This window comes from Gossypium arboreum, chromosome 8 (genome assembly GCF_025698485.1).
Source record: "Gossypium arboreum isolate Shixiya-1 chromosome 8, ASM2569848v2, whole genome shotgun sequence".
In the NCBI taxonomy this organism is placed as follows: domain Eukaryota; kingdom Viridiplantae; phylum Streptophyta; class Magnoliopsida; order Malvales; family Malvaceae; genus Gossypium; species Gossypium arboreum.
The window spans coordinates 1741314-1765627 of record NC_069077.1 but is presented as its reverse complement, the minus strand read 5'-3'; the positions used below and the strand labels follow the sequence as shown (position 1 = coordinate 1765627).

At 31.7% G+C, this 24314-nt stretch overlaps 4 protein-coding genes across 5 annotated transcripts; all 4 read right to left on the bottom strand.

Moving 5' to 3' along the window:
• Positions 1-372: 372 nt before the first annotated feature.
• LOC108475448 (peptide methionine sulfoxide reductase B1, chloroplastic) lies at positions 373-2982 on the bottom strand. The gene is made up of 5 exons (XM_017777416.2): positions 2622-2982; positions 1517-1652; positions 1016-1081; positions 717-914; positions 373-638 (listed from the first exon to the last, which is right to left on the bottom strand). Exons 1-5 carry the CDS (start codon positions 2800-2802, stop codon positions 611-613), a joined length of 609 nt encoding a protein of 202 aa, XP_017632905.1. The 5' UTR covers positions 2803-2982; the 3' UTR covers positions 373-610.
• A 311-nt stretch (positions 2983-3293) lies between these two features.
• LOC108475598 (disease resistance protein At4g27190-like) lies at positions 3294-7112 on the bottom strand. 2 transcript variants are annotated; one of them, XM_017777579.2, is made up of 3 exons: positions 6924-7112; positions 3574-6520; positions 3294-3495 (listed from the first exon to the last, which is right to left on the bottom strand). In XM_017777579.2, exons 2-3 carry the CDS (start codon positions 6507-6509, stop codon positions 3486-3488), a joined length of 2946 nt encoding a protein of 981 aa, XP_017633068.1. In that variant the 5' UTR covers positions 6510-6520; positions 6924-7112; the 3' UTR covers positions 3294-3485. The 2 variants fall into 2 exon arrangements, with proteins under 2 accessions (XP_017633068.1, XP_052874203.1); XM_053018243.1 differs by having other exon boundaries at positions 3294-6520.
• A 5439-nt stretch (positions 7113-12551) lies between these two features.
• LOC108474754 (cytochrome P450 CYP72A219-like) lies at positions 12552-15592 on the bottom strand. Its single transcript, XM_017776765.2, has 5 exons — positions 15067-15592; positions 14760-14977; positions 13782-14026; positions 13213-13600; positions 12552-13122 (listed from the first exon to the last, which is right to left on the bottom strand). The coding sequence occupies exons 1-5, from the start codon at positions 15350-15352 to the stop codon at positions 12694-12696; spliced, it is 1566 nt and encodes a 521-aa protein (XP_017632254.1). The 5' UTR covers positions 15353-15592; the 3' UTR covers positions 12552-12693.
• Positions 15593-21193: 5601 nt separating this feature from the next.
• Positions 21194-23745, bottom strand: LOC108475051 (uncharacterized). Its single transcript, XM_017777061.1, has 3 exons — positions 22592-23745; positions 22115-22497; positions 21194-21996 (listed from the first exon to the last, which is right to left on the bottom strand). The coding sequence occupies exons 1-3, from the start codon at positions 23743-23745 to the stop codon at positions 21194-21196; spliced, it is 2340 nt and encodes a 779-aa protein (XP_017632550.1).
• Positions 23746-24314: the final 569 nt, after the last annotated feature.

Genomic DNA, 24314 nt, shown 5'->3' with positions numbered 1-24314 from the left:
AAAAGAAATAAGATTTGTGCTAAAAAAAATTAACAATTTATGAAATAAAATTGATGGCTTAGATTAAATTTCATCAATTCAATGTTTATTTCGAGTCACATGAGAATCATCACTAAATATTGCAACCTAAACTAAAATATTAAAAACGCCTCAACATTATTTCACTTCCTACCGCCACCAATTAGAACTTGGTATAATTTGTAAAGACGAAACAATCATATTTAAATTCAAGACCTACCATATGCAAATGGGATATTTGTATCTCACCTTGTAGTATTGTTAGTGGTTTTAGTTCAATAATTAAACATTTTGTGTCCACTGCTCGTATCATAATAATTAGATTCTACACATTGTGATAGCTTACACATGACATTTGTATTTAAATCTTTAAAAAATATTTAAACTTTTAACCTTTGTATTTAAGTACACGAAATGAAAAATCGAGTCCAGAAAGTATATATGAACAGGTTGCAGATTATGTATCTATGTGCCATTACAAATTATTTATTAATACAAAATGATACACCAAAGCCAATCAAACTAACAGTTTTTCAGTTTTGTCAATCACAGTCTCTCTCACCTGCAATTCCAAGCTTACTACTCTTTTCTTTTACTCAGGTTTCAGTTTCAGGGAAGCACTGCAAAAAGCCATAGTTATTGATGATGAAATCTGTAACAAAACGATTTGCATAACATTAACAGAAAATGGTTTTTACCTATTGATGCAGTAACGCTTTCCTGTAGGCGGAGGACCATCGTCAAAGACATGGCCAAGATGAGCACCGCAAGTGGCACAGAGGACTTCTTCGCGAGGCATGAAAATAATCGACAGGTCTAACTTCGATTTCACGTTCTTTCCTATAGGTTGATAATATGATGGCCACCCGGTTCCGCTATCGAATTTAGTGAATGATCTGGACGTAGAGGATCACGGTTGCTTAAGTGTTCCGATGGCCATAAGTTTCAATTCATATTAGTCCTCAGTAATTTGGAGAAGAAAATCCGGAAGACTTACTCGAAAAGAGGTGTGTCACAACATATGCAGTGGTAAGTTCCAAGTGTTTTTGTGTTCCAGTATTCCCTAAACATAAAAATGGTGCAAACATAATGAATTAGAAGAAGAATGAAGACTACATCGATTTAATGCTAACTATGCAGAATCAAGGTTCATTAGAATACAACATGGCAGGATTTAGGTTCGATTCACGCATTACAACCGCTATCCTGGCACGTTTTCATGTGATAACAAAAGAGATAACACGTCATTAACGATAACCCGATCCATAGAACTGAAAAAGGAAACATTTAATCCAGTACCTATATTATCAAAATACCTATCATCGAGGTTAGGTGCACAAAGAGGATAACAGAACGAGTTGGTCACATTTGTTCGTTAAAAGAAATCACAAACAAGGTGTTAGGTGGTACGCGTGAACATGCAATGAAAATGGAGCTTAAGCAGTTCAGACATTGAACCAGAGAACCGGTACATATTCTACGAGCAGACAGAACATACCCAGTGAAAGCTCTTTCGGTCCCCTTTTGACGAGTAATATAAAATTGTTCAGGTGTAAGCCTATTCTTCCATTCTTCATCACTTAAAGAAGTATAGTCAACTGCAGCTGTCTCTGCAAGGGACGCACCATTGATATCTGATGGCCAGAACCCGAATTCAGATGTTTTACAAGAAAAGAAAAAGAACAATGGTTGTAAAATTTTTACATTCGTGAGGAATTACGAAGTAGTGTACAGATTCGTCAGCAGTTTTACAGCTGAGGAACTCTTAACTAAGTAGTGTACTGCATTCCTTCATATTCTAGCCTCTTACTGTCATAGTATAGCCTAATATATACATTCATTTAAGGCAAACAGGCATGTATTAACAGGCAATATCGGACACGACATGGATACGGCACGACCACTATAGAGTATGTGAATGTCTCGAAAGCTATATAACACAAATTATTAACATATTAAAATTTGTAAAAATCGGAAAAAAACCCTCAGGTACTAAACTGAACATTACCTAGAGTTTAGCTTCAATATTCAACTTGGTACATGAAGTTTTTTGTCCCAATTTGGTACCTGCATTTGACTTCAATGTTCAATTTATACCACGTGGCCTATGAATATTTGACATGTGTTCTCTAGTAAAAAAACTATAGATATTTAATCGTAAACAAAAGAACTCAGGTATTAAATTGAACATTAAAGCCAAACTTAGGTACTTAACTGGAAAATAACTCAAGTATTAAATTGAAAAAACTCAAGCACCAAATTGAACATTGAAACCAAGCTTAAGAATGAAATATTATATTAACCCAAGAATAAATAAACCCCCAAAGCTTCCACACCTAGAACTACTAGAAATCCTTAATATAAACCAGGCTTAACTTTGAATTAAGCCTTAATCTAATCACTGAAGAACATTGTTTTTGACCTATAGATAGAACAAATTCAACCCAAAATAAGCAATAAAGCCTTATAATTCAGGATTTACAGTTCCCCTAACAGTTGCTTATAATTCATAATATGAAAAATGGATTTCAAATAACTTTACTATTTTAAAGCAATCAATCAACCAAAAAAAAAATATTATATCCAAAGAAAAAAAAAGTTACCTTGAACAGCGTTGTTATTCTCGGGTCTTTGGGAAGAAGCAGAAGAACCCATCGATTGAACTGAGAAGGGAACTTTTCGGGGTTTGTTAAGAACACTAAAAGCCTTCGATTTAGGACTGAAAAAGGATTGGGTTTTCAAAGGAATATATGTTGGTATGCTTAAACTATTAATGATGGCCATTGTTGGTTACGCAGATTCTCGAAACAGTCAAATAGTTGACAGTCATTTGATTGGTTTTTGTGGGTTTGATTTTTGGGAAATGGAAATATATATTATCGAAGGTTCCAAAATGGAAATGGAATACGTGGCTGATTTCCATGAAAGAGTTGCAACTTACAAGCAGAGGATATGGACTCTCCACGTTCATCACCTTCTCTGTACCTTGGATTTATCCAAGTATTAATCCATTTTCATATCTATATTTTTTTATCCAAATTAAAACATCTAACATTTTGAAATTATATCGCCTCATCTCTAACATTTTACCCATTTACTTAAAAAAACAACAAATTAATCTTTAAATATGAATAAATTAATAATTTGTAGTCATAAAATTAAGATATTTAACTTAGTTTGTAATTTTAAAACGTATATTTGTATATAAATATTTTTCTACGAATGTAATTTATTAATGTATACAAGATAAAATTAGACTAAAAATCTATAAAGAATTTTTTTTTGAAACTCGATTTATTGAAATACACCAATACTAATTTGTAACAATACAACAAAAGAAACCCTAAACTTTAAATAGATTAATGTAATAAGTTTGGATCTTGCTTGTAGTATGTGATCGAAAATTGAAATGTGATCCCTAATGAAAATCGGAATGTGATCCTAGTGAGAGGAAATAACTCCTTTTATCATATGCTCCTGAAAGAAATAATTTGAATGATAAGATTATTATAAAGTTTTTCTCCTAGTAATAGAGATTTGAATTGAAAGTTGTACCTGTTTATAAACTTTAATTTATGCGGTATACAATTTTTGAAGTAAGGTTGAAAGGCAGTCTTGGCATTTGGTTGATCCCACTCTAATGATTCCCACCACTCTTTTGTTGCTAAGATCTTGTCAAGGTTAGAAGGAACCGGGGACGGAGAAAATGGGATTCGGTTTAGCCTCGGACACCCGAATACTTCGATTACTTGTAGAGAATCACAATGCAATGTTTGTGTATATATGCTCTTCAGTTTTGGTAGCTCACATAAAACCAAATGCCTTAGCATTGGATGATTTGTTGTTTTCTTCATGTCGATCGAATGGTTTTCGATGCTTTCATCGTTGTCTTCTGCAATTATGTCCTTCATTTGAGGACAAAATGTAACTTCGATAACTGAAAGGCTGTGAAGCTGTAGTAGCAAACCAGGAGTGAACAACCTCTTGATGTTCGGGCACTGATGAATACGAAAGCTTTTCAGATTAGAAAACATGTCCTTGGGAAGAGCTGCAGCTCCTGCCTTGTAGCTTAGGGAAACAAAGTTCAGCAAATCTATAAGTCGTAGCGATTCCAAGCTTTGGAAATGGGTGCTCGAGGAGGCACGGAATGCATATTTCACATCATCACACTTGGAGATTTCCAACGATCTCAAGTTGGTTGCGTTGTTCAACGAAGAAATGTCGCATAAGCTAGCAACACCATGGCAATCATGTATATCTAGACTCTGAGTGCCATTCGGAAGGACGAGTTCATCATCTCCTCTCCCAATGAAGCACTTAACTAATTTCACATGTTTTCCAAACGATTCCGGTTCCTCTTCGAACGTCACAGTATGGTATTCACCCACTTGGATGAAGTACATATCCAGTTCTCGACCTCTGGTACTAATAGAATGGACAAATATATTGAATTCATGAATATTGTAGAACTGGCCTGAAAATGTTTCCAGCTTCCTCAAAGATGCCACTTCATACCCTTTAACCTTTGAAGTCTTCGATGCCCCAAATGTTATAAGCACTTGGAGGTTTAAGAGTTTCGATAGTACCCCACAGGGTAAGAACTCGAGATATGGCGTATGAAGATTAAGATACCTTAGATTGATCAGCATTTCTATGCCTTGAGGAATTTCCTTGATTCCAGCATGACAGAGGTCCAATTTCCTTAGAAGAATGAGTTTCTCCAATGACGGAACGAGCCTTAACTTAGCACAACGTCTAAGCAACAAGGCGCTGAGTTTCCCTAATTTGGATATCGAACTCGGCAGAGCTTCGATGCTAGTATCAGATAAGTCAAGAACCTCAAGGGTGGCCATATGCATGAAAAAGGGATCCGGAATCATTGTCAAACAATGATTCGATGCAAGTAACAAGGTCGAGATCCTAGTACACATTGGAGATACATCAGAAGGGATTCCGGATATGTAATTGTGCATCAACGAAACCATCTCGAGATCTTCAGTCCAATAGTTTCCATCTGGGATTTCTCGCAAATGCATACCGGATTTTACCATTAAACGGGAACTAATGCCGTTGACATGAATGACCATGTCCCGAACCAAATCATGCATCTTCACCTGTTTATTATCTTCACTCTTGTTCATAACACATTCTAAAAGACAAGCTTTTTCAAGTTTGTTCAACATAGCATGGCCCTTGTCGAAAGCTGCCCGTCTGCTACACATTCGATCTATTACTCCCCCTGTGATCAAACGTTCAATCAACTCCTTTCTTCTAATACCGAATTCTTCAGGGTAAAGTGCACAATAAAGAAGGCAATTTCTATGTTTCTCATCATCCAAGTGATTATAGCTAAATTTCAGCTGCTCAAACACCCTTCTCATGTCATGATGTCCTCTTGTTGAGTCTCGTAATTCTTCTAATGCATTTCTCCACTCACAAGATTCAGTGACACCTTTCAAACTTCTAGCAATTGTGACTATAGCAAGTGGTAAACAAGCACACTGTTTTGCTACTTCTTTCGCAATCAGTTCTATGTGAGGTGAAATAACATCGAGACCGGCTTTCTCCACGAACAAGTTCCAAGCTTCTTCTTCTGAAAGAAGCTCTGCTTTGATTTGTTTGCATCCCATCCTTAAACAAACATCAGCTAACCGGGTCGTTAAAACAAACTTGCTTTTGTTATCTGCTCCGGGTTCTGGGATTCCTACATCTTCGAGCTGAAATGCTTCCCAAACATCATCAAAAATCAGAACACAATTCTTCATTGTTCGAATCATTGCAAATAACTTAGCAGCCCTTACCATTTCACTTTCGTTTTCCGGCATACAAACACCTATTGCACGGGCTAATTTATCTTGAAGTTGAGTAACACTTGCAAATTTTGATACAGACACCCAAATTACATGGTCAAATTTGTTCATTTCTTCGAGGAGTCGGTTATGGATGAGCTTGATCATTGTTGTTTTCCCGACTCCTCCCATGCCATAGACTCCAATCTTTCGACAACTATCATCCATCAAGCAATCCCATAACTGTTCCATATTTCTTCTAGCAGTAGATTTACCAACTAATTCGGTTGTTGGCAACGTGACCTTATTGCCTGTAGGAGCATCGATAACTAACCTGTCCACAAAATCACCCTTTCGGTGATGCTCATCCACGACCTTAATCGTAACCGTGATCTTCTTCCCTAAACGTGCACGAGATAGGTACTTCATGTCTCCTACCTCTTTACTTAAGGAATCAACTTGGGAGATAATCTTACAAGCACCGTCTAACCAAAGTTGTACTTCTTTCTTCAAGGTTTTACCTGACTGAAGAAGATCTATGTTCAATCTTGATTCTATGTCATCCTTCCTGCATTTCAATTCTTCCAATTTCTTATGGAGAATCATCATGTATTTTTTGACACCACGATGGTACTTGAAATATTTTGCAATTGGATCCAACATGATGTGTACAATTTCAAGGATTGGTCCTAATACCTCCATTGTATACAAACCTGTAAGTGTTTCAAATATCATTTCATCTGAGAAGGTAGTTCATATACAGAATTCGAAGAAAGCATGTATATAAAAAATTCAGTATTCAATGTCAATAAAAAAAAAAACAGAAACTCCTAGTGTCAAAGGTGTGACCTAATCTAAAATCACACTACTCTAAGGGCTTTGTTCATGTTACTTATAGACTCTTCATTTTTCAGTGAAAATTTAAGATTATATTCAACAAGCAAGGGTAAAATTAAATGATATAAGAAGCATGGGGTAAGCCTGAAAATCAAAACCCTACCTATATAAATCACAATCACAAAGTTTTTTGCATTTACCAGCATCAAATATAACAATCTGGGAAATATAGAAGGTTGGAGAAAGCATGAGAATGGATAGATAGAATTATGTACGTACCTTTCTTCTGCTTGCTGCTTTGGATTGTCTCTGCTTGATATTTAAGGGGCAAAAAGAGCTTGTAATTTGATGGTTAAAAGATTATACCTGTAATGCATTGAATTCCATGATGTGAAAGAGAAAAAATGAAACATCGTTTGTTGACTTGGATTTCTCTTTATTTGTTGCCATGCTTTATTGTGTGATTATAATATTAAAAGTCGATTAAAATACGATTCGATAAATAGATTGAAACAATACCCACAAACATAATATTAAAAGCTTATGGTTTCAAACAAAGATCAATAAATCAGAGTGGCGCAGCGGAAGCGTGGTGGGCCCATAACCCACAGGTCCCAGGATCGAAACCTGGCTCTGATATTTCTTCGTTTGGTTTTTTTCGTAATTCAGTTTCATAATGTGGGCCATTTTTATATTTGTTTTGGGCTATGAATGTATACTCAAATTTACTACATTATATATATAATTTCACATAGATTAAAGATTAAAATCAATCTCTATATAAATATATTAAAGGAAAACAGGGAAAAAATTATTTTTAAAATATATAAATATAAATTAAAAATGAAAAAGTTGAGTTTTTATAAAATTAATCAGAATTGAAAAATATAAAAATTTAGCTAAATGTTAAAAGAATAAAAAAATCAAAATTCAATTTATATATAAACACTAAACATATTTCAATAATGTTAAAGAAAATATTTTAAATTAAACAAAATATAATTTATGAAGTTAAAAAAATGCAAAATTAGTTCAATTTGGAAAACTACAAACAATATAACTTTTTTAAATATATATATTCTAGAAAAGTTTGATAACTTTAAAAATATTTTTTGGAATAAATAAAAGTATGTAATTTCTTAAAAAAATTAAAAGTTTAAAAATTTCAAATTAAAATTCAATGTGTGAACAGTAGTCAAAATCAATCATGTTTCTGTAAAATGTTTAATTTCAATGCATATTAACATCATTTGGTCATTTTCTAATTTATTTCTAAAATGTTTAATTTCAATGCATATTAACATAATTAGTCATTTTCTAATTTATTGGAAGTACCATGTGACGTGTTTTAATAGGTGTCACATATCAATTACTCTCTTTTTATGCTATTAGATTGAAAAATGTAATTTTATCTAAAAACAATTAGGTACTAAAATATGAAATATATATATATATATAATAGAAGGGTCCGTTTATAATTTAGGGGCAAAATTAGTATATTAAATGCATAAATTTATATTTAAATTATATATATATTTTAAAATTAATATTTATTTTTTTCTTTTTATATAAGTGATATTTAATTTTTTTTCTAAGTTGGTATTTTGTTAAGTTTAACTAAAATAGAAGATTAATCCATAAATTGATATATAAATTATGCAATTTTCTATTTTAGTACTTTTTTTTGCTACAAATAGTACCTAAACTACTTTTTCTCTCAAATTTCTATTTTTAAGAATTTAGTCCTCTATTGTTTGAATTTAAAATTTAAGTCCAATTGTTAAGATCGTTAAAATTTTTCTGTTAAATTTATTGGTGTGACATTTTAAAAAAAAGGGTACTCACTCGATAATCATGTCACAAAAATGGCATTATAATGGAATTGAATTTAACAAAAAGTTAACGGTGTTAATGATTCTTTAAATTTACATTAACATTTTAATTAGAATAAAATTTTTAGACTAACTAATAACATTATAAATGTTGAGGTACTCAATTATATAAAAAATTAAGTAAAAATTAAATCTCAAATTTTAACATAGTATAGGGACCAAAATTAAAATTTGACTATTTTTATATAATTAAAAGTAGAAGGCCAACATTGAAAATTCATCATTGTTGCTAAGAATGTAAAAGGAAAAAGAAAACCAAGGCAGGCATATAGTAGTATAGATAAGATCTATTAGTTGACATAAAAAACAGAAATTGGCAAACAATACCCAGAAAATATTAGTTAAGTAAGCGTAGTTTTAAGCATCAACAAATCAGAGTGGCGCAGCGGAAGCGTGGTGGGCCCATAACCCACAGGTCCCAGGATCGAAACCTGGCTCTGATATATCATTTTTGGGTCACAAAGTGGGCTATTTTATATTAAGTACTGATTTTGGGCGGAGAAAATTGATGTGGACCATCCATTTTCATATTTCTTATTGGGCCTATAATATTTATTCTCTTCCTTTTGAATGTATACTTATAAATTCACATGGATAAAAAATATTATAGGAAAACAGAAAAAAGTATTTTCTGAAAATAAAATTTTATAAAATATATAATTAAATTAAAAATGAAAATTTGATTTTTTTAAATAATCAGAATTAAAAATATATAAAATATATATAAATATCTATTCCATTTTTGTCATATTGGGAGTGTTTGGGCCTTTACATTTTCACATAGCCTATTCTTTTTTATTCTTGGTCATTATCAGCATTCTGATTAAGAGATGAGTTAAGCCTATGTGACGCTTTTAAGTGTGAGCGTCCCAATTTATTTATGTTAGGTTTGATATTACGACATTGAGTTTGAAATGTTGATATTTAGCATATTCTCTTCTCCACCTTCTCAATATTTTATTAGTCACCTTTAAGAATAAAATTTCATATTTTCAATGTTTAATTTAACAAAAATATATTAATAAAACAAAAACTTTAGAAAGTTAACTACATAACTATAACAATAACAAAAATACTCTAAATCACTCCAAACTTGATTGAAATATAAGCTTAAAAATAATAAAGTAACTGTATACCCTAAAGTTAACAGTGGCATATTTCCCCCTTTAATCAATCACTTTTTCCGGAGTTAGAATCGTTGTTGATGCCTTTACCATAGCGGTGATGTCTTCACCTTGGCGGAGTTTCTTTTCACAACGCCGCTAATGTCATTATATTAGAGATGTTTTGTTTCCGACCGTCACAAAATGTTTAGCATAGTGGCATTTTGCATGTAAACACCACTAATTTCCACCGGTATACCCCTAATTTGCTATAGTATGTAACAAGCATGGGGTGAGCTTGAAAATCAAAACCCTACCTACATAAATCACAATCAGAACCCTACCAGTATCAAATATAACATTATGTGAAATATAAAAGCATGGAGAAAGCATGAGAACGGATAGAATTATGTACGAACCCTTCTTCTGCTTCCTGCTTTGGATTGTTTGTTTGTCTCTGTTTGATATTTAAGGGGCAAAAAGAAACTTGTAATTTGATGGCTAGATTATTATACCTTTGATGCAATGAATTCCATGACGTGAAAGAAGAATGAAGGTTGTTTGATGTCTAAAAATGGCGTTTTTAAGAAAAATAAGGTTGTTTGTAATAACATATACATGTTATTATAGGTGTAATACTTGACTCTCTATAACCTGTAAAATATTAAAAAATAAATTGAACTGTTATAGAAAGAATTAACTATAACACCAGATTGAATATTATTAAAATATTAGTAGATTTAATGATATGTCAAATCCATATGCTAATAATAATAATAATAAGTTGAGAATAGTAGCGTTAAAGTCTTATATCGGTAAAGGTACTATAAAGACATTTGTATTAGATGTTAGATTACGTTTTGTTTCATTTATTTAAAAATGAAAAATTAGTTTTTCTACATTAGGTTAAAGAGTAAATTGATCTTCTTCTTTTTTTTCTTTTTTCTTTTTGTTAAAAATTTCATCAATTTTACTATTAAAACCTAGCATGGTGATGGGATAACTGAACAATTACACTACGTGCACCTCAAGCTACAAGGAAGACTAATTTTTAACATTAGAAATGGATGAAAATTTTAATAGAAGGTTGTTGATGGAATAACTTGACAATTACATGTCTGCTATATGCACCTCATGTTAATATATAATGACTAATTTTTAATGAATAAATTAATTTATTATTTTTTTATAAATAGGTCAAAATACAATCTAACTCTTAATATATAAGTTTCCATAATAGTTTTACCTCTTAACATCCCTCCTTAATTAGTAATTAAAATAATACCAGAATTGTAATTCTTTTAAAAAAATTACTCTTGTACTTTTTCTCATGAAGTTCTTTTATTTTTCTTTACAATTTTCTTTTTATTTATCAATAATCGATACGATAATTTTGTATTTTTCTTATATTTTTAATTATTTTGTAGGTCTACATGAATGCTAAAGGACAGAAATTGCACACAATGGTTTCTATGTTGCCTCAAATTATATAGTTTAATAAAATTTTGCCTCGAGGAGATTTTAAAAAATCAGAGTGGCGCAGCGGAAGCGTGGTGGGCCCATAACCCACAGGTCCCAGGATCGAAACCTGGCTCTGATATTTCTCATATTAATTCTATCTCATGATGTGGGCCATTTTATATTCAGTACTGTTGGGCCGAGATCCATTGATGTGGGCCTTCCATTTTCATATATCTGTTTTGGGTCTATAACATTTATTCTCTTCTTTTTGAATATACTCAAATTTTGCTATATTATAGTACCAAAAAAAAAAAATAAAAGTAACATAAATAATTTGTTACTTAACGAAGAATTATTAATATATAAATATGTATGAAGATTAAAAAATATTACGAGAAAATTATGAAAGCCTATTTTACTTTTTTTTAAATTATAATACTTATGTAAGTTTATTGTTATTATAGTGTTTATTTCTTATGCTTTTGTTTTATTTTTATTTTATTTTTAAACGAGTTGATTTATTTATTAAAAACTACTGAGTTGATTTTATATGGTTCATGAATCAACTTAGCCAATGATTTTATACATGGTAAGGTTTAATATACTTTTTAATTTCTATTCAATAAAGGGTTTTATCATTTTTTTACTCTTCAATATTTAAACATCATATCGATTAAATTTAGAGTCGAATCATATTGAATTTATCTAAAAATGAATAAACTCTCTCAAATCCAAACGCTTTTTTTTCACTCATAAAGCTCGAACTCAAAATCTTAGATAAAAAACATTAAACTTCTTGCTACTCAAAACCTATTGTTTCTTTATTATTTAAATTTTTAGTTTAAATATTAATTCCCAAGATAATTTATGTGTCCTCTCTCAAACCAAAACCAAGAAAATGGCACCAACTTTTAAATTGTACCAATTATGTCACATCAAATGCTTTAAGAAGAAATAAGTAAGATAAAAACAAGAGAATTTTAATGTATATAAGTAGATGCGCTATACATCTTATCAGATATATTTTTTGAAAAGAAAGTAATGGTTCCATGTTAAGTGGTATTAGAACGAGTCTTTATTACCCAATAAATCAACCTTAACAAAGGAGATCATGACGAAAACATTACAAGATTAGATGAAAGATAATTACCCAATTTATGCCGAACACCCCAACAGATGGGCAATTAAGGATGGACTGATCGCGATGAAGGAGCTTGTGCTCGTCACAAAATTAGGTGGGAGAATGTCACACAAGTACATTACATTTCATACCAAACATCGAGCTCTCCTCTTTTTATTCGCTTCTTCCTCCTCTCCTCATCTATACATCCATCTCCTTTCCCTCCCGTATTATTTTTCTCATTTTAGTTTATAAGAATTTATAAGAGTTTTTTAATTTATTAATTTATTTGTCCCAATTTCAAACATATAAATATTAAAAAACTCAAGACTTCACAAGAAATAAAATCCCACACACAATTACAATTAAAATAGTAGCAAATTACATACTTGGAAAATTCATTAGAGTGTAAAATCAAAGCTCCACTTAATGAAATTTCCATCTTTGAAAAAAAAGCTATAATTTTGAGTACCTTAGAGTTTATGTAGAATCAAATGAGCACCATGTTGAGGACGAAGAGTAATTACGGTGATGGGAGAGTGAGCATATGAAGGTGAAAGCTCGAACCGAAATCGTTTTAGAATCATCGCAAGCACCATTTTTGCTTCCATCAGAGCAAAGTTCTGCCCAATGCAGATCCTTGGACCCCCTCCGAAAGGGAAAAACGCAAGTTGATTACTCTTTGTCGCTTTCGAAACACCTTCCGCAAACCTCTCGGGTCTAAATTCATGCGCGTCGTCACCCCAAATTTCTTGATCGTGGTGAATGAGGAGGACTGGAATCGAAATTACCGCTCCGGCAGGTAACAATAGTTTCCCAAGCTTCATATCCTTTGCCATGGACCGTCCTAGCATAACAACCGGCGGATACAACCGAAGAACTTCGTTCAAGATCATTGTCATCTGTTGCATTGGATTCATTAGAAAAATGTGACAAAGTAGCTTAGCATAGCCAAGGATTCATATAATAATACTTTCAAGAATCGGACTTACGACTTTGAGATGACTAAGACCATCAGGATCTGGTTTACCGTCACTGAAAACTTGGAAAACTTCTTCTCTTGCCTTTGTCTGCCAATCCGGGTTCCTTGCAAGCAACACCATCGTCCAAACCAGCAAAACTGATGTGGTCTCTTGGCCAGCAATGTAGAATAGCTTGCACTCGTCAACCACATCTTGGATACTCATTCCCATGTTCTTCCGATCCCCATGTTCTTCGATCTCTTTAAAGTTGGATTCAACAAGTATGCCTAATAAGTCATCATTTTTCACTTCACCGGCTTTAACTGCTTTCTCTCGGTTCTTTACCAATTCCCTAAGTGAATCTTTTATTTCTTTGTCCATCAACTTCAGCTTCTTGTTCGTCTTAGTCGGTAAAAACCTTCGGCCACACAATTATCGAATATAACTTTTAGCGTCTCTAAGGTGATTATATGAACTAATTGAGTTAAACTCGGACAAATTCAATGGCAATTATCGATAGAAAGCAACCTAAATACTAATGACTTGATTAAATCTTTGCATAACTTATCCCTTGAACTCGAAAAAGTGACTAATTTTACCTCCATCCCGGAACATAAAGCGACTGAACCGTTTCGGTGAGAAGATTAGTTTGCTCATCCAATAACAGGAAAATCCGTCTTCCTTCTTCGTAGCTACTCCCAAAAGCCGCTCGAGAAATCACGTCTCGTGTCAAGTTTACCAAACAAGGCCACACATCGACCTCGCTCGACCCGTTTACAGAGACTGCCTCCTCCCATTTCTCGATCATCTCGGTGCAACATTCGTAGAATGCCGGCAACATGTTCTGCAATAAATATTACCAAGCTAATAACACATGTAGTTGAAACTATTTCATAACCTAATTTCACAACATTTTCTGGTGTAATGCTCATAAACACTATCACCAGGCACGACACTCAAACAAAATAATAAACCTTCAATCAACTTAATCATTAGGTAGATATCAATTCAAATCTAACACGTAAATCAAATTATAAACATTATCACATCAATAAGCTCTTACAATAAGGGATGAAACTAGAGGGGACAAGCAGGGACTATGGCCCCAAAAATAAAAAAGTACTCATTTAATCCCTTGAGTATTTACAAAATTTTAAGTTAATTTAATACTAAAATTATTTTTCAGCCCTTCTTAAATTTAAAATTTAATTATGCCCTTTTCGAAAACAAAAAAGTTATAGTTTAATCTCTTGAAAAGTGTAAAATTTTACATTAATACAATGACAAAATTATATGTTTAGCTCACTCAAAAATTTATAATTTAAATTTAACCCCTCCAAAATAATTCTGACTTCATCCTACTTTCAACCAACTTAATCATTAGCTTGAACATTACATATCAACTTCAATCTAACAGCTAAATGAAATTATAAATATTATCGTATCAATCAACTCTTCCGGTCAACTTGATCATTAGCTTGATTAGCAAATATCAACTCAAAACTAACACATCAAATTATAAACATGTGTATCTATCACATAAAGAGCTCCGACATAAAAATAAACAAAGCAAATACCTTCAATTTATCCAGATGAAATGAAGGGGTAATAATCTTCCTATGCTTAGCCCACCGTTCTCCCTCTAGGGTTAAAATCCCACTAAAAAGCAAGGTAATAAGTGGGTTAATCCTAGGCTTTTGAAACTCATTGAATTTGTTAAATATCTCTCTTATCAACTCAGGGTCCATGATTGTCACCCTTGGACTAGGACCAAACCACCTAATTGAATTCTTGCCTGCACTTCCCCATAAATTACACACATTAGATGTAATAAAAAAATAAACGCCCAAAAATCGTAAGAGTTGAATAGATCAAAATACAAACCATAGTTCGTAACAGTTTGATGATAATAAGGAATAACATATGGGGCAATATCATCAGTAAGGGACATAGGTCTGGATCTTGCTTGTCTTGTCATGGTGAACATCTCTTTGATTTCCCCAAACAAAAGCCTGTAAGAATTTCCATTGAAACCCTGTTGTCTCAAACATTTTTCAAGCTTCTTCGGAGTCAGCCATGCCCAGTTTAGAATCTTCCATCCACATAGTATCAATACCCCAACTGCAAGCAATGAAAGGAAAGGTTTAATTATGACAAGGGGATCTTCCATGTTTCTGCAAAAAGTACAAAACTGTGGTGTTTATGTAAGTCAAGTACAAGGACAGGTTATGTTTTTATAGAAAAATTTGTGAATTGAAAGAAGAAGAAAAAATATTTGGAAGTGAATTTCTTGGGGGGTGTTATTGAAAATGAAATCTTCTTTGACGAGTGGTTGGGGGTTGGGGAAAAGTCTGAAATGTTGTGGTCATACTTGATAAGAATAGGGGGAAATTACAAATCCATGCCGGGAGAATTAAAAGTATTTGAGAATCTGTGTCATAAATAAGAATATTTACTAATTTCCCCGTTTATGTGCTACAATAAAAAGTGTATTTAGCGTCTGTAAAATTTTTTTTGGCATAATCAAAGTATTTTTCATGTCTGATTTGCAACTTAGGAAGATTAATTTTTCAGAATTTGAATTTTATATGTTGGTTTAAAGGTTAGGTATTCACCGTTCTAGATATGATCTGAGTTCAAATCGCATTAATTGCATTGTTGGAGTTCACTCAAAGAAAAAAAGTCTTTTAGAATTTATAACTACCCTTCTAACATAAGAATTAAAGGATAGCAAGAAGTAATTGTTTTTATTTTTATTTTTTGATAAATTATAAGAGAAGGGCAGAACTTTAACAGCAACATGACTAACGCAACTCGAACCCCAGAAACACTTAAGACAGTGAACATTCTAATCAACAAGACAACAAACTGGATTCAATTGTTTTTATTATTTTAAACATGCTTTAATGACATATATAAACTTTTTAATTCATTTATGAATTTATTACCCATGTACATGATGATAATATAAAAGGGTTTGTGTTTGTCATTAGTAGTGAAGTTTTCTAGCTATTTAAAAAGTTATGAATTTTCTTGATGGTTTGTGTTTGTTGCTATTGAGTCCATTAGCTGTCCTAACTTTTCTAGTCTACCAAATAATTCTAAATTATTTAAAAATTTTAACCTAAACTTTATTTGATAAATGGTTGGAAAAATAAAATCAATTAAATATTAAATATTTTCAATAATTTATTTTTATACATATTTGATAATTTAAAATAAAAGTAATCAGATAAATTTTTTATAAAAGTGTAAAAAATTGATAGGTAGATAAGAGCTAATTAATAGTTATCACTTAATAGAAAATATTTTCAATTAATTCAATTTTATTTATTTAATATTATATTATATTATAAAAACTTTATATTTAAAATTTTATTTATTTTTAGAAACATTAAGGGTAAAGACTATTCCTTTACATTTAAAATAAAAGTTAGAATATAATTTTTTTAAATATATATTTATCAAACAATCTAATTATATTACATAATTAATTTTAAGTAATAAATCAAGCAAATTTTATAATTTAAATTTAGTACTTAAATTTTTAATACTTAATTTTTCTAACATTTAATTTTTCAGGTTTGTCAAGCAGCACCTTATTGAATTCGAATTTCCAATGGGTTTTATTTTTTGGATCAAAAAATATTACAAATATTTTACTCATTATTATTCCTATTATATAATACGTAGAATTACCTATAATCTCTCTCAACCCTTAGATAGGAGGATAAATACGTTTCAGTGCGCTTAAACCTACATCCTCTTACACTGGCAAAAATATCAATACCAACCGAGCTAAGACTCAAACCACACTCATTATGCTTACAAGGGAAACGAGGGCAACAAAGTAAAAGCAAATTAGCTTTGGTTAAAATATGCATAGCTCCATGTACTTTTTACAAATTTGAAATTTAGTCCCTGTACTTTTATTTCCAAGAATTTAGTCTAATTTTCATATTTAAAAATTTAGGTCTAACTATTAACACTGTTAAAATTATTTTGTTAAATTTAAGTTCATTATGATGCCATTTTTAAGTTACATGGCTACCAAGTAAGTTTTTTTTATCAAAATGTCGACCAACAAATTTAACAAAAAATTTCTATTAACAATTGAACCTAAATTTTGATATCTAAAAATAGAAAGACTAAATTCCTAAAAGTAAATACATAAAGACTAAATTCCAAATTTATAGGAAATACATACACCTAAAATATATTTTCACCCTTAACCTTTTATCACTGTTCAGTAAATGTTCTTATCAGTGATCATACCATAACAAGGCAATATATATGGAAAAATAGAAATTGTAACATATATATCGTAACAAATATATGGTAAAATATTATATAAGGTAATATATTATAATATATATGATAAGATATATTTATCATTTATGGTAAAAATCTAAATAAATGGTAATATATTTTTATTTTGTATATATATTTGGAAATATATTAATTTTAAAATACAAATTACGAGGAAATCATACCAAAAGTAACTTTTATAAATTTATAGTGTTTACATTATAAATTTTGTTTATGATTTCTTTAATAAATTTTAAAATTTTAAAAGGGTTTAATTGATTTTTTTAAAAATTGTTACTAAGGCTTTTTGACACTTTAACCTTATTAGTTTCAAAATTTTTTAATTTACCTCCAATAAAAGAGTAGGAGTCAAATTGAATAATAGTGTAAAGATTGAGGACTAAATTTATTATTATACCTTATATATAAAATACTAAAACAAACATTTAAGGGTTCGATTTTAACAAGTGGATTGGTTTGCTCACTCATCTAATGTGCAAGGACTAATTTATCTATTTTTTTAGTAGAGGTGCTAAAATGCAATCCAGGATATAGTAGGGGTTTTTTTTGATACTTTTACCCCAAACTAGATGTTATCATTTTCAGTGAATATTCTTAACCATAATTGCTTAATAGTTTTAATCCACCGCACCAATTTATAATTCTTTCGTATGAACAGTGGCATTACTATTAGAGTCGGTTGATAGCGAAGAAAAAGAGAAAGCAATTGATTGACATTACAGGAATCATTTGCCCTTTTATCACCACGTAGACAAAAAGCATGTGAGCAACCATATGAATTAATTAAATTATCTATTTTTTTCTGATTAAAATCAGTGGATTAAATTAATTAAATTATTTAGATATCTAAATTAATAATTAAAAAATTAAGATTTTTTATAAGAAGAAAGCTGCTACAATTAGTCATAGCAAAACTCTTCCAAAGTTTACCAATACTTTCTTGTAATAATCTTATAGCAATTTATTTAGGTGGACCATTGTAAATATACAATTCAAATAGGTCATGTCCGCCTAGAGTTGTTATATTGTCCGCAATCATATTAGCTGAATATGGTATATACAATACCTTGATATTTCAGTCTATTGCTATTTGTTGTTGGATAATTTGCACCAAATTCGACCTGACTCTCTCCGTTTGCTTATTAAATGTATTAATCGTAGTCAAACTTTCACTCTCCGCCAGCATTGCTTAATCCCTCTTCTCTATGCTATATCCAGATCATTTATAATAGCTCATAATTTCGTATCAATTACAGAACATATGTATGTGTTCTTATTATAACCAGTAATTCATTTATCTCAGTCATCTCGAATTAATCCGTCACTATTAAATTTATTATAAACAAAAACAAAATAAATCTACACTATCAATTATCATTAAAATAATAACATATAATAATAAATTTAAAATTAATTAAAATTGATGAAGCCTTCGTATTATTAATTAAAACAAATATATAAATCTCATCATTCATCATTATAATGTATGATTCTTCAATGGTAAATTTTATTTAATTTTTCTTTACTTTTGTTCAATTAATATGCTATATATTGCATTTATATGAATCCATTGTACTTACATTTAAACATATAGAAACAACTTAGACAATAACCAAATATGAAATTAAGATAAAATAAAATAAATTTGAATCGAATTCACAAAAGAATAAATAAATCAAATAATATCTTATCTTTTCATTATTTCTTTTTCTTCGTAGCAATCGTAATAGAGTGGAATACCCCACGAAAAAGGATAAAAGTTCACTTGCCCCATCCCTTCCAATTATGTGCAACACGTTGTTAGATTAATACTTAAATCGAATTATTACTAATCATATTATTCAAAATGTAAAAATTTTCATTATTAATCGAATCAATTTTTTTAAATACATTAATCGAATCGAAATATTTCAATTAATCGAAATTTATATTTTTTTGGCTTTTGACTAAAATAAGAATAAAACATATAAAAAACGCATTGTTAATGTTCATTTTCCTTTTATTTAATAATTCAAAAACTTTAAAAAGAGGTGAAAACAACAAATAAGACATTAGAAACACTACATAAATTTTAAAAATTAACGATCAAACAAAAAATTAACAATTATATATAATATATATTATTTATTTAAGTTAATTGGTTAATTTAGTTAATTACCCGATTTCGAATCGAATTAATTGTAATTGAAATTTCAAAAAATCATTAACCGACTTCCGACCGAATTAAATACGGCCATTGACCCATTAACCGAATTAAATAAATTTGGTCTATTTATTCGGTTTTAACCGAGCTATAAACACCCCTAAGCATCACATCTTGCTAATTAAATAAATAAGCTTCCATCTGAATAGTTTCAATTTTTCTTTTAAATATTATTATATAATATATATTTACAGTATATAAGTACAAATACAACCACAAATATATATTTGAGTAATTAAAAAGAAAATTAAACTAATAAAATTACAAACAAATGAGAAATTGAAATATAATAAAATAAAATTTACACATGCTAAGTGTGCATGATAATTACATATAATAAGACTTGAATATGTGTTCCTAAGCTATCAAAATCTCAATCTTCACCATCAATACCAAATTCTTATTAACTGATGTAGTTGTGTTCTAATATGAAGGTGAGTGATCAGATATACCTCTATTTTAAAAGTGATTGAACTGCATCTAATCCTATAATATAGGGATCTTTTGGGTATTTACTCCTAGAACAGAGGGATTAAATCGGAACTTTAATTTTATGTTTTTCCCTGTCTGTGGTGGCACAATGATATTGGTGGGCTGCATCGGCTTTTCTCCTTAAAAGATAAGCTTCGACAAGCTTCTCAATCACATCCCACTGAATTTGGATAGTTTCAAAGTTCTTTAAACAATAATATCCGATCACTGGTCAAATCCCCCAATCAATGATGTTACTTACACCTATTAAACACTAGATAATGGTCATATTTGGATAATGTATTGCACTATGGATGAAACACTCTTTAAGCTTTGGGGATTCAGTTTAACATCCTCACTAAACAAATATGGACTAAATTGAACTCATTGCAAAGCACAAAGGCTCAAATGGTCTAACATGCAAAATCGGCAACATGATGATTCCATCAAAGCTTGTAATATTGTGTCAACTCAAGTGCATGCGAAGTGAGAAAAATCCCAGATGTTTCAAGCTATCTGGGAAATGAACCATTTTGCAAATAATCAAAGTTCTATGTATGCAAAAAAAATATTAAAATAGTAGCCACAATGTGGTACAAAATCAAAGGGCACAAAGCTTCCCTTTTAAGTACAATTAACATCTGAGCGAAGCATCCAAATGAACAACATCCACCTTTAAGATGATTCTACCTTTTACTTCCAATTCTAACCAACAATATGGACTTAATTGAATTCAACGCAAAAAGCACAAAGGCGAACTAACATGCAAAAACAAAATTATGATTCCATGAAGCTTGCAATATAGTGTCAAACTCAAGTGCATGCAAAGACACACATTTGCAGCTATACGGGAAACGAACCATCTTGCAAATAGTCAAATTATATGTATGAGAAAACGATACCTTGTTAATCACCGAAACAGCACGGAAATCTCTTGCTTTACATCACAGTTCAAGGAATCGATTCCGAGTCTTTGCTCTCGATAAAGAAGCTGTTCCCTAGGTCTCATTAATTGGTAGACCCACCCGAGGTTCCTGCTGTGTAAGGACATGTTTGACGACTATGACCTTTATTTCTGCATAATCCACAATGCTTTGGTTGGCCAGGCTCCCTAATATCCATCTCTTTGCGAATCCGAGTTGATTGTGGACGACCTATAGGATCTCTACGCAATTTTGGATTCGGATACAATTCAGGACCAGTATGCTTCGTCCAATACATTTCGTTCGGGAGCGCTTCAATCTCATGTTTATAAACTTTGAATATGGTTGTAAGTTTATAGACATTGTCAACATATTCATTGTAATCAGCATGAATATGAGAACATACAGCAATTACATGCGAGCACGGATATCGGTATGCTTGAAACTTCCTACAACCACACCACCTTTGAGTAAGATTCACTGTATACGATTTTAAAGGCGATCCCTCGCTTGATTGAACTGACTCTTCAACCCAAAATTCATTTGCATGCGAAAAATCATGAACACGATGAGATTTAGCTTTTGAACAATTTTCTTGTAATTCCTGTGGCACTAATTCGCAGTAAATTTGTCCCGAGTCCATCATCGTAAGTTGTTTCTTACCCATCTCCACAAAAAGTTGAGCTAACATACTGTACGATTCATGGACTAAAGCAGCAATTGGAAGATGACGCGTCCCCTTAAACATTGGATTGATAAATTCAGCTAAGTTGGTCGTCATATGACCGTAACGTCGCCCTCCATCATATGACAAAGTCCACCTTTCTTTCGAGATATTGTCCAACCATTCGCCTGCCCGACTGTTTTTTTTTTCGTACATTTTCCAATCTTTGATGAAATCGAGTACTTGTCAACTCATTGCCTGCTAAAGAAAAAAAAATATATATTAACCACAGAGGTATACAATTAAAAATCAGCATGTTATTTGATAAAAATTATTACATACCCATGCTGACAACTTCTTGACGTAACTCATTATCGTTAAATTCTTTCATGAAATTTACTGCAACATGCCGAAGGCAGTATACTGGGTATGCATACGGCGGAACCCCACGAATTCCTTTACTCCTGATCACGGACTTGATTGATTCATTCCAATTCGATATCAAACATATGCCCATTTGTTTAACATGCTTTCTTAAATTTGTCAGAAAGAAAGCCCAAGCCTCTTTCGTCTCGCCCTCAACGATAGCAAATGCTAACGGTAGAATATTGTGGTTTCCATCTTGTGAAATAGCCAACAACAATGTTTCATTGTATTTCCCATTCAAGAACGTACCGTCTACTTGAACAATAGGCTTACAATACCGAAACCCTTCAATACAAGACCTGAATGTCCAAAATAAACGATGGAAAACACGTTTACCTTCCACTAATCGATTTCCATCATAAGCAGGCAGTGTTTGTAATTCCACCACGGTACCCGGACATATTGTTGCATTGCAGCCAACAAGTTAGGCAAATCATTATATGATTTATCCCAATCACCATACAATTCAGCAATTGCCTTTTGCTTTCCATTCCAAGCTTTTCTATACGAGACGCAGTATCACGTAAATCAACAATCAAATCCGAAACTGAAATAGGCAAGTTTTCTTTGACTAATGGAACTATGAAGTCACGTATCACATTCGAGTCTAATTTTTTATGATCTTGCGATATCCTTTCTACTCTGCAAGTATGAGGACCATTATATTTTCGAACTTCCCATATTCGATTCCTCTTCATAAACGCTGCTCTAATGCTCCAATTACATCCTTGGCCAAACATTATACACTTACCCACATATTTCGTTGGTGTCGACACAATCACTTTGTAATCCACAGATTGTTTAATGTTGTAATGCTTGATAGCTGAAAGCACAGCATCTTTCGTCGGAAATCTCATCCCAATACAAAGATCACCAGTCTCTGAACAAGTCATAAGGCTCGGTATTATATGAGCATACTCGGGAAATTCATGAGCTTGCATTGCAGGAAGATCACGGCTAGATCCGATACTTGATGACAAATGGGGACCAGGGGCCGGAATGATTTCTACATCAGAATCTCTATCCTCTTCATCTTCATCCTCGTTCTCATACTCCTCGAACACATAGGATTCACCGAATGGTACAATGTTCAAATCAATAGCAGCTTCGGTTGCTACTTGGGAGCTTGAAGGTATCTCGGCCTCACATTGTCTAATAGGTTGAATTTCCGGATTAGATGCCGGAACATTGACGTCCCTACATCCTTTTTCAACATCCTCGAGCTTCACATAGAGCTCGAGTGCAACATTCCCACTTTTCTCATGCGCGGCGATCATAGTCGTGACATCATCATCATCATCAATAACTACTGCTCTATATACGAAAGCTCGTCGAATTAAAGACACTGGAAATCTATATGTAAGACTAGATACTGTCTTTGTATTTCCAGCTCCTATTTTTCTGTTGATTTTACACTTCATTTCCTCTAAAGTAATGTCCTTTATAAAGGTTAAGCTTATAGGATCATCAGATTCAAATACAACATCTGTATCACTCTTAGAAATCTTTCCATCATAATAGACAATGGCGAAAAAACTGTTACTCATCTTCTAAAACAATGCTGTCAAATTTTAAATAAAACAAAGGAAAAATATATATATATATATGAGAAAATGACAGTAGCATATAAATAAACAATTAAAAACTGACAGAAACCAGGCTACAGCAAACTAATGGGTCATTCTTGGAATTTTTTTCTTTGCTTTCCCACCATTTCTCAGCAACCAAACAGACAATAGTTCTTATTTTTAATCCTTTTTTCCATTTAGAAACCAAAAAAATAAATGTAAGAAGGGAATCAACAGACAAAACTCACAATGGGTTTTGATTACATTAACTGTTCGTGCTCTTGATCAGCAGCTTCTGCAAATTGCTTTTTGGTCTTTGGGTTTTTTTTCTTTTTCAAATATTCTGATAATAGGCCATTTGGAAAATGAAAAGAGTTCAACTTTCTTTTAGCAAGGACAATAGCAGAGCTGCTGCTGCAACCAGATACTCTGAGAAGAGGAAATGATCCCTTTTTAAAGTTTAATTTTGATTTTTAATTAATTTAGAATAGTGTTTATCTGAATTAATATGAGCATGTATTACGATTTACGAGGACTGTCGTGACTGA

Coding starts and splice junctions, on each gene's coding strand:
- LOC108474754 (XM_017776765.2), bottom strand. CDS start 15,352: ATGGAAGATCCCCTTGTCATAATTAAACCTTTCCTTTCATTGCTTGCA. Junction 13,601..13,781: donor CTTTATGTTCCGGGATGGAG/GTAAAATTAGTC, acceptor GTGTGGCCGAAG/GTTTTTACCGACTAAGACGA. Junction 13,123..13,212: donor GTCTTAGTCATCTCAAAGTC/GTAAGTCCGATT, acceptor CCAATGCAACAG/ATGACAATGATCTTGAACGA.
- LOC108475051 (XM_017777061.1), bottom strand. CDS start 23,745: ATGAGTAACAGTTTTTTCGCCATTGTCTATTATGATGGAAAGATTTCT. Junction 22,498..22,591: donor CAATGCAACAATATGTCCGG/GTACCGTGGTGG, acceptor TTGGACATTCAG/GTCTTGTATTGAAGGGTTTC. Junction 21,997..22,114: donor TCAAGAAGTTGTCAGCATGG/GTATGTAATAAT, acceptor ATTTCATCAAAG/ATTGGAAAATGTACGAAAAA.
- LOC108475598 (XM_053018243.1), bottom strand. CDS start 6,509: ATGGAGGTATTAGGACCAATCCTTGAAATTGTACACATCATGTTGGAT.
- LOC108475448 (XM_017777416.2), bottom strand. CDS start 2,802: ATGGCCATCATTAATAGTTTAAGCATACCAACATATATTCCTTTGAAA. Junction 915..1,015: donor TGTGACACACCTCTTTTCGA/GTAAGTCTTCCG, acceptor CTCTACGTCCAG/ATCATTCACTAAATTCGATA. Junction 639..716: donor AAGCGTTACTGCATCAATAG/GTAAAAACCATT, acceptor GGCTTTTTGCAG/TGCTTCCCTGAAACTGAAAC.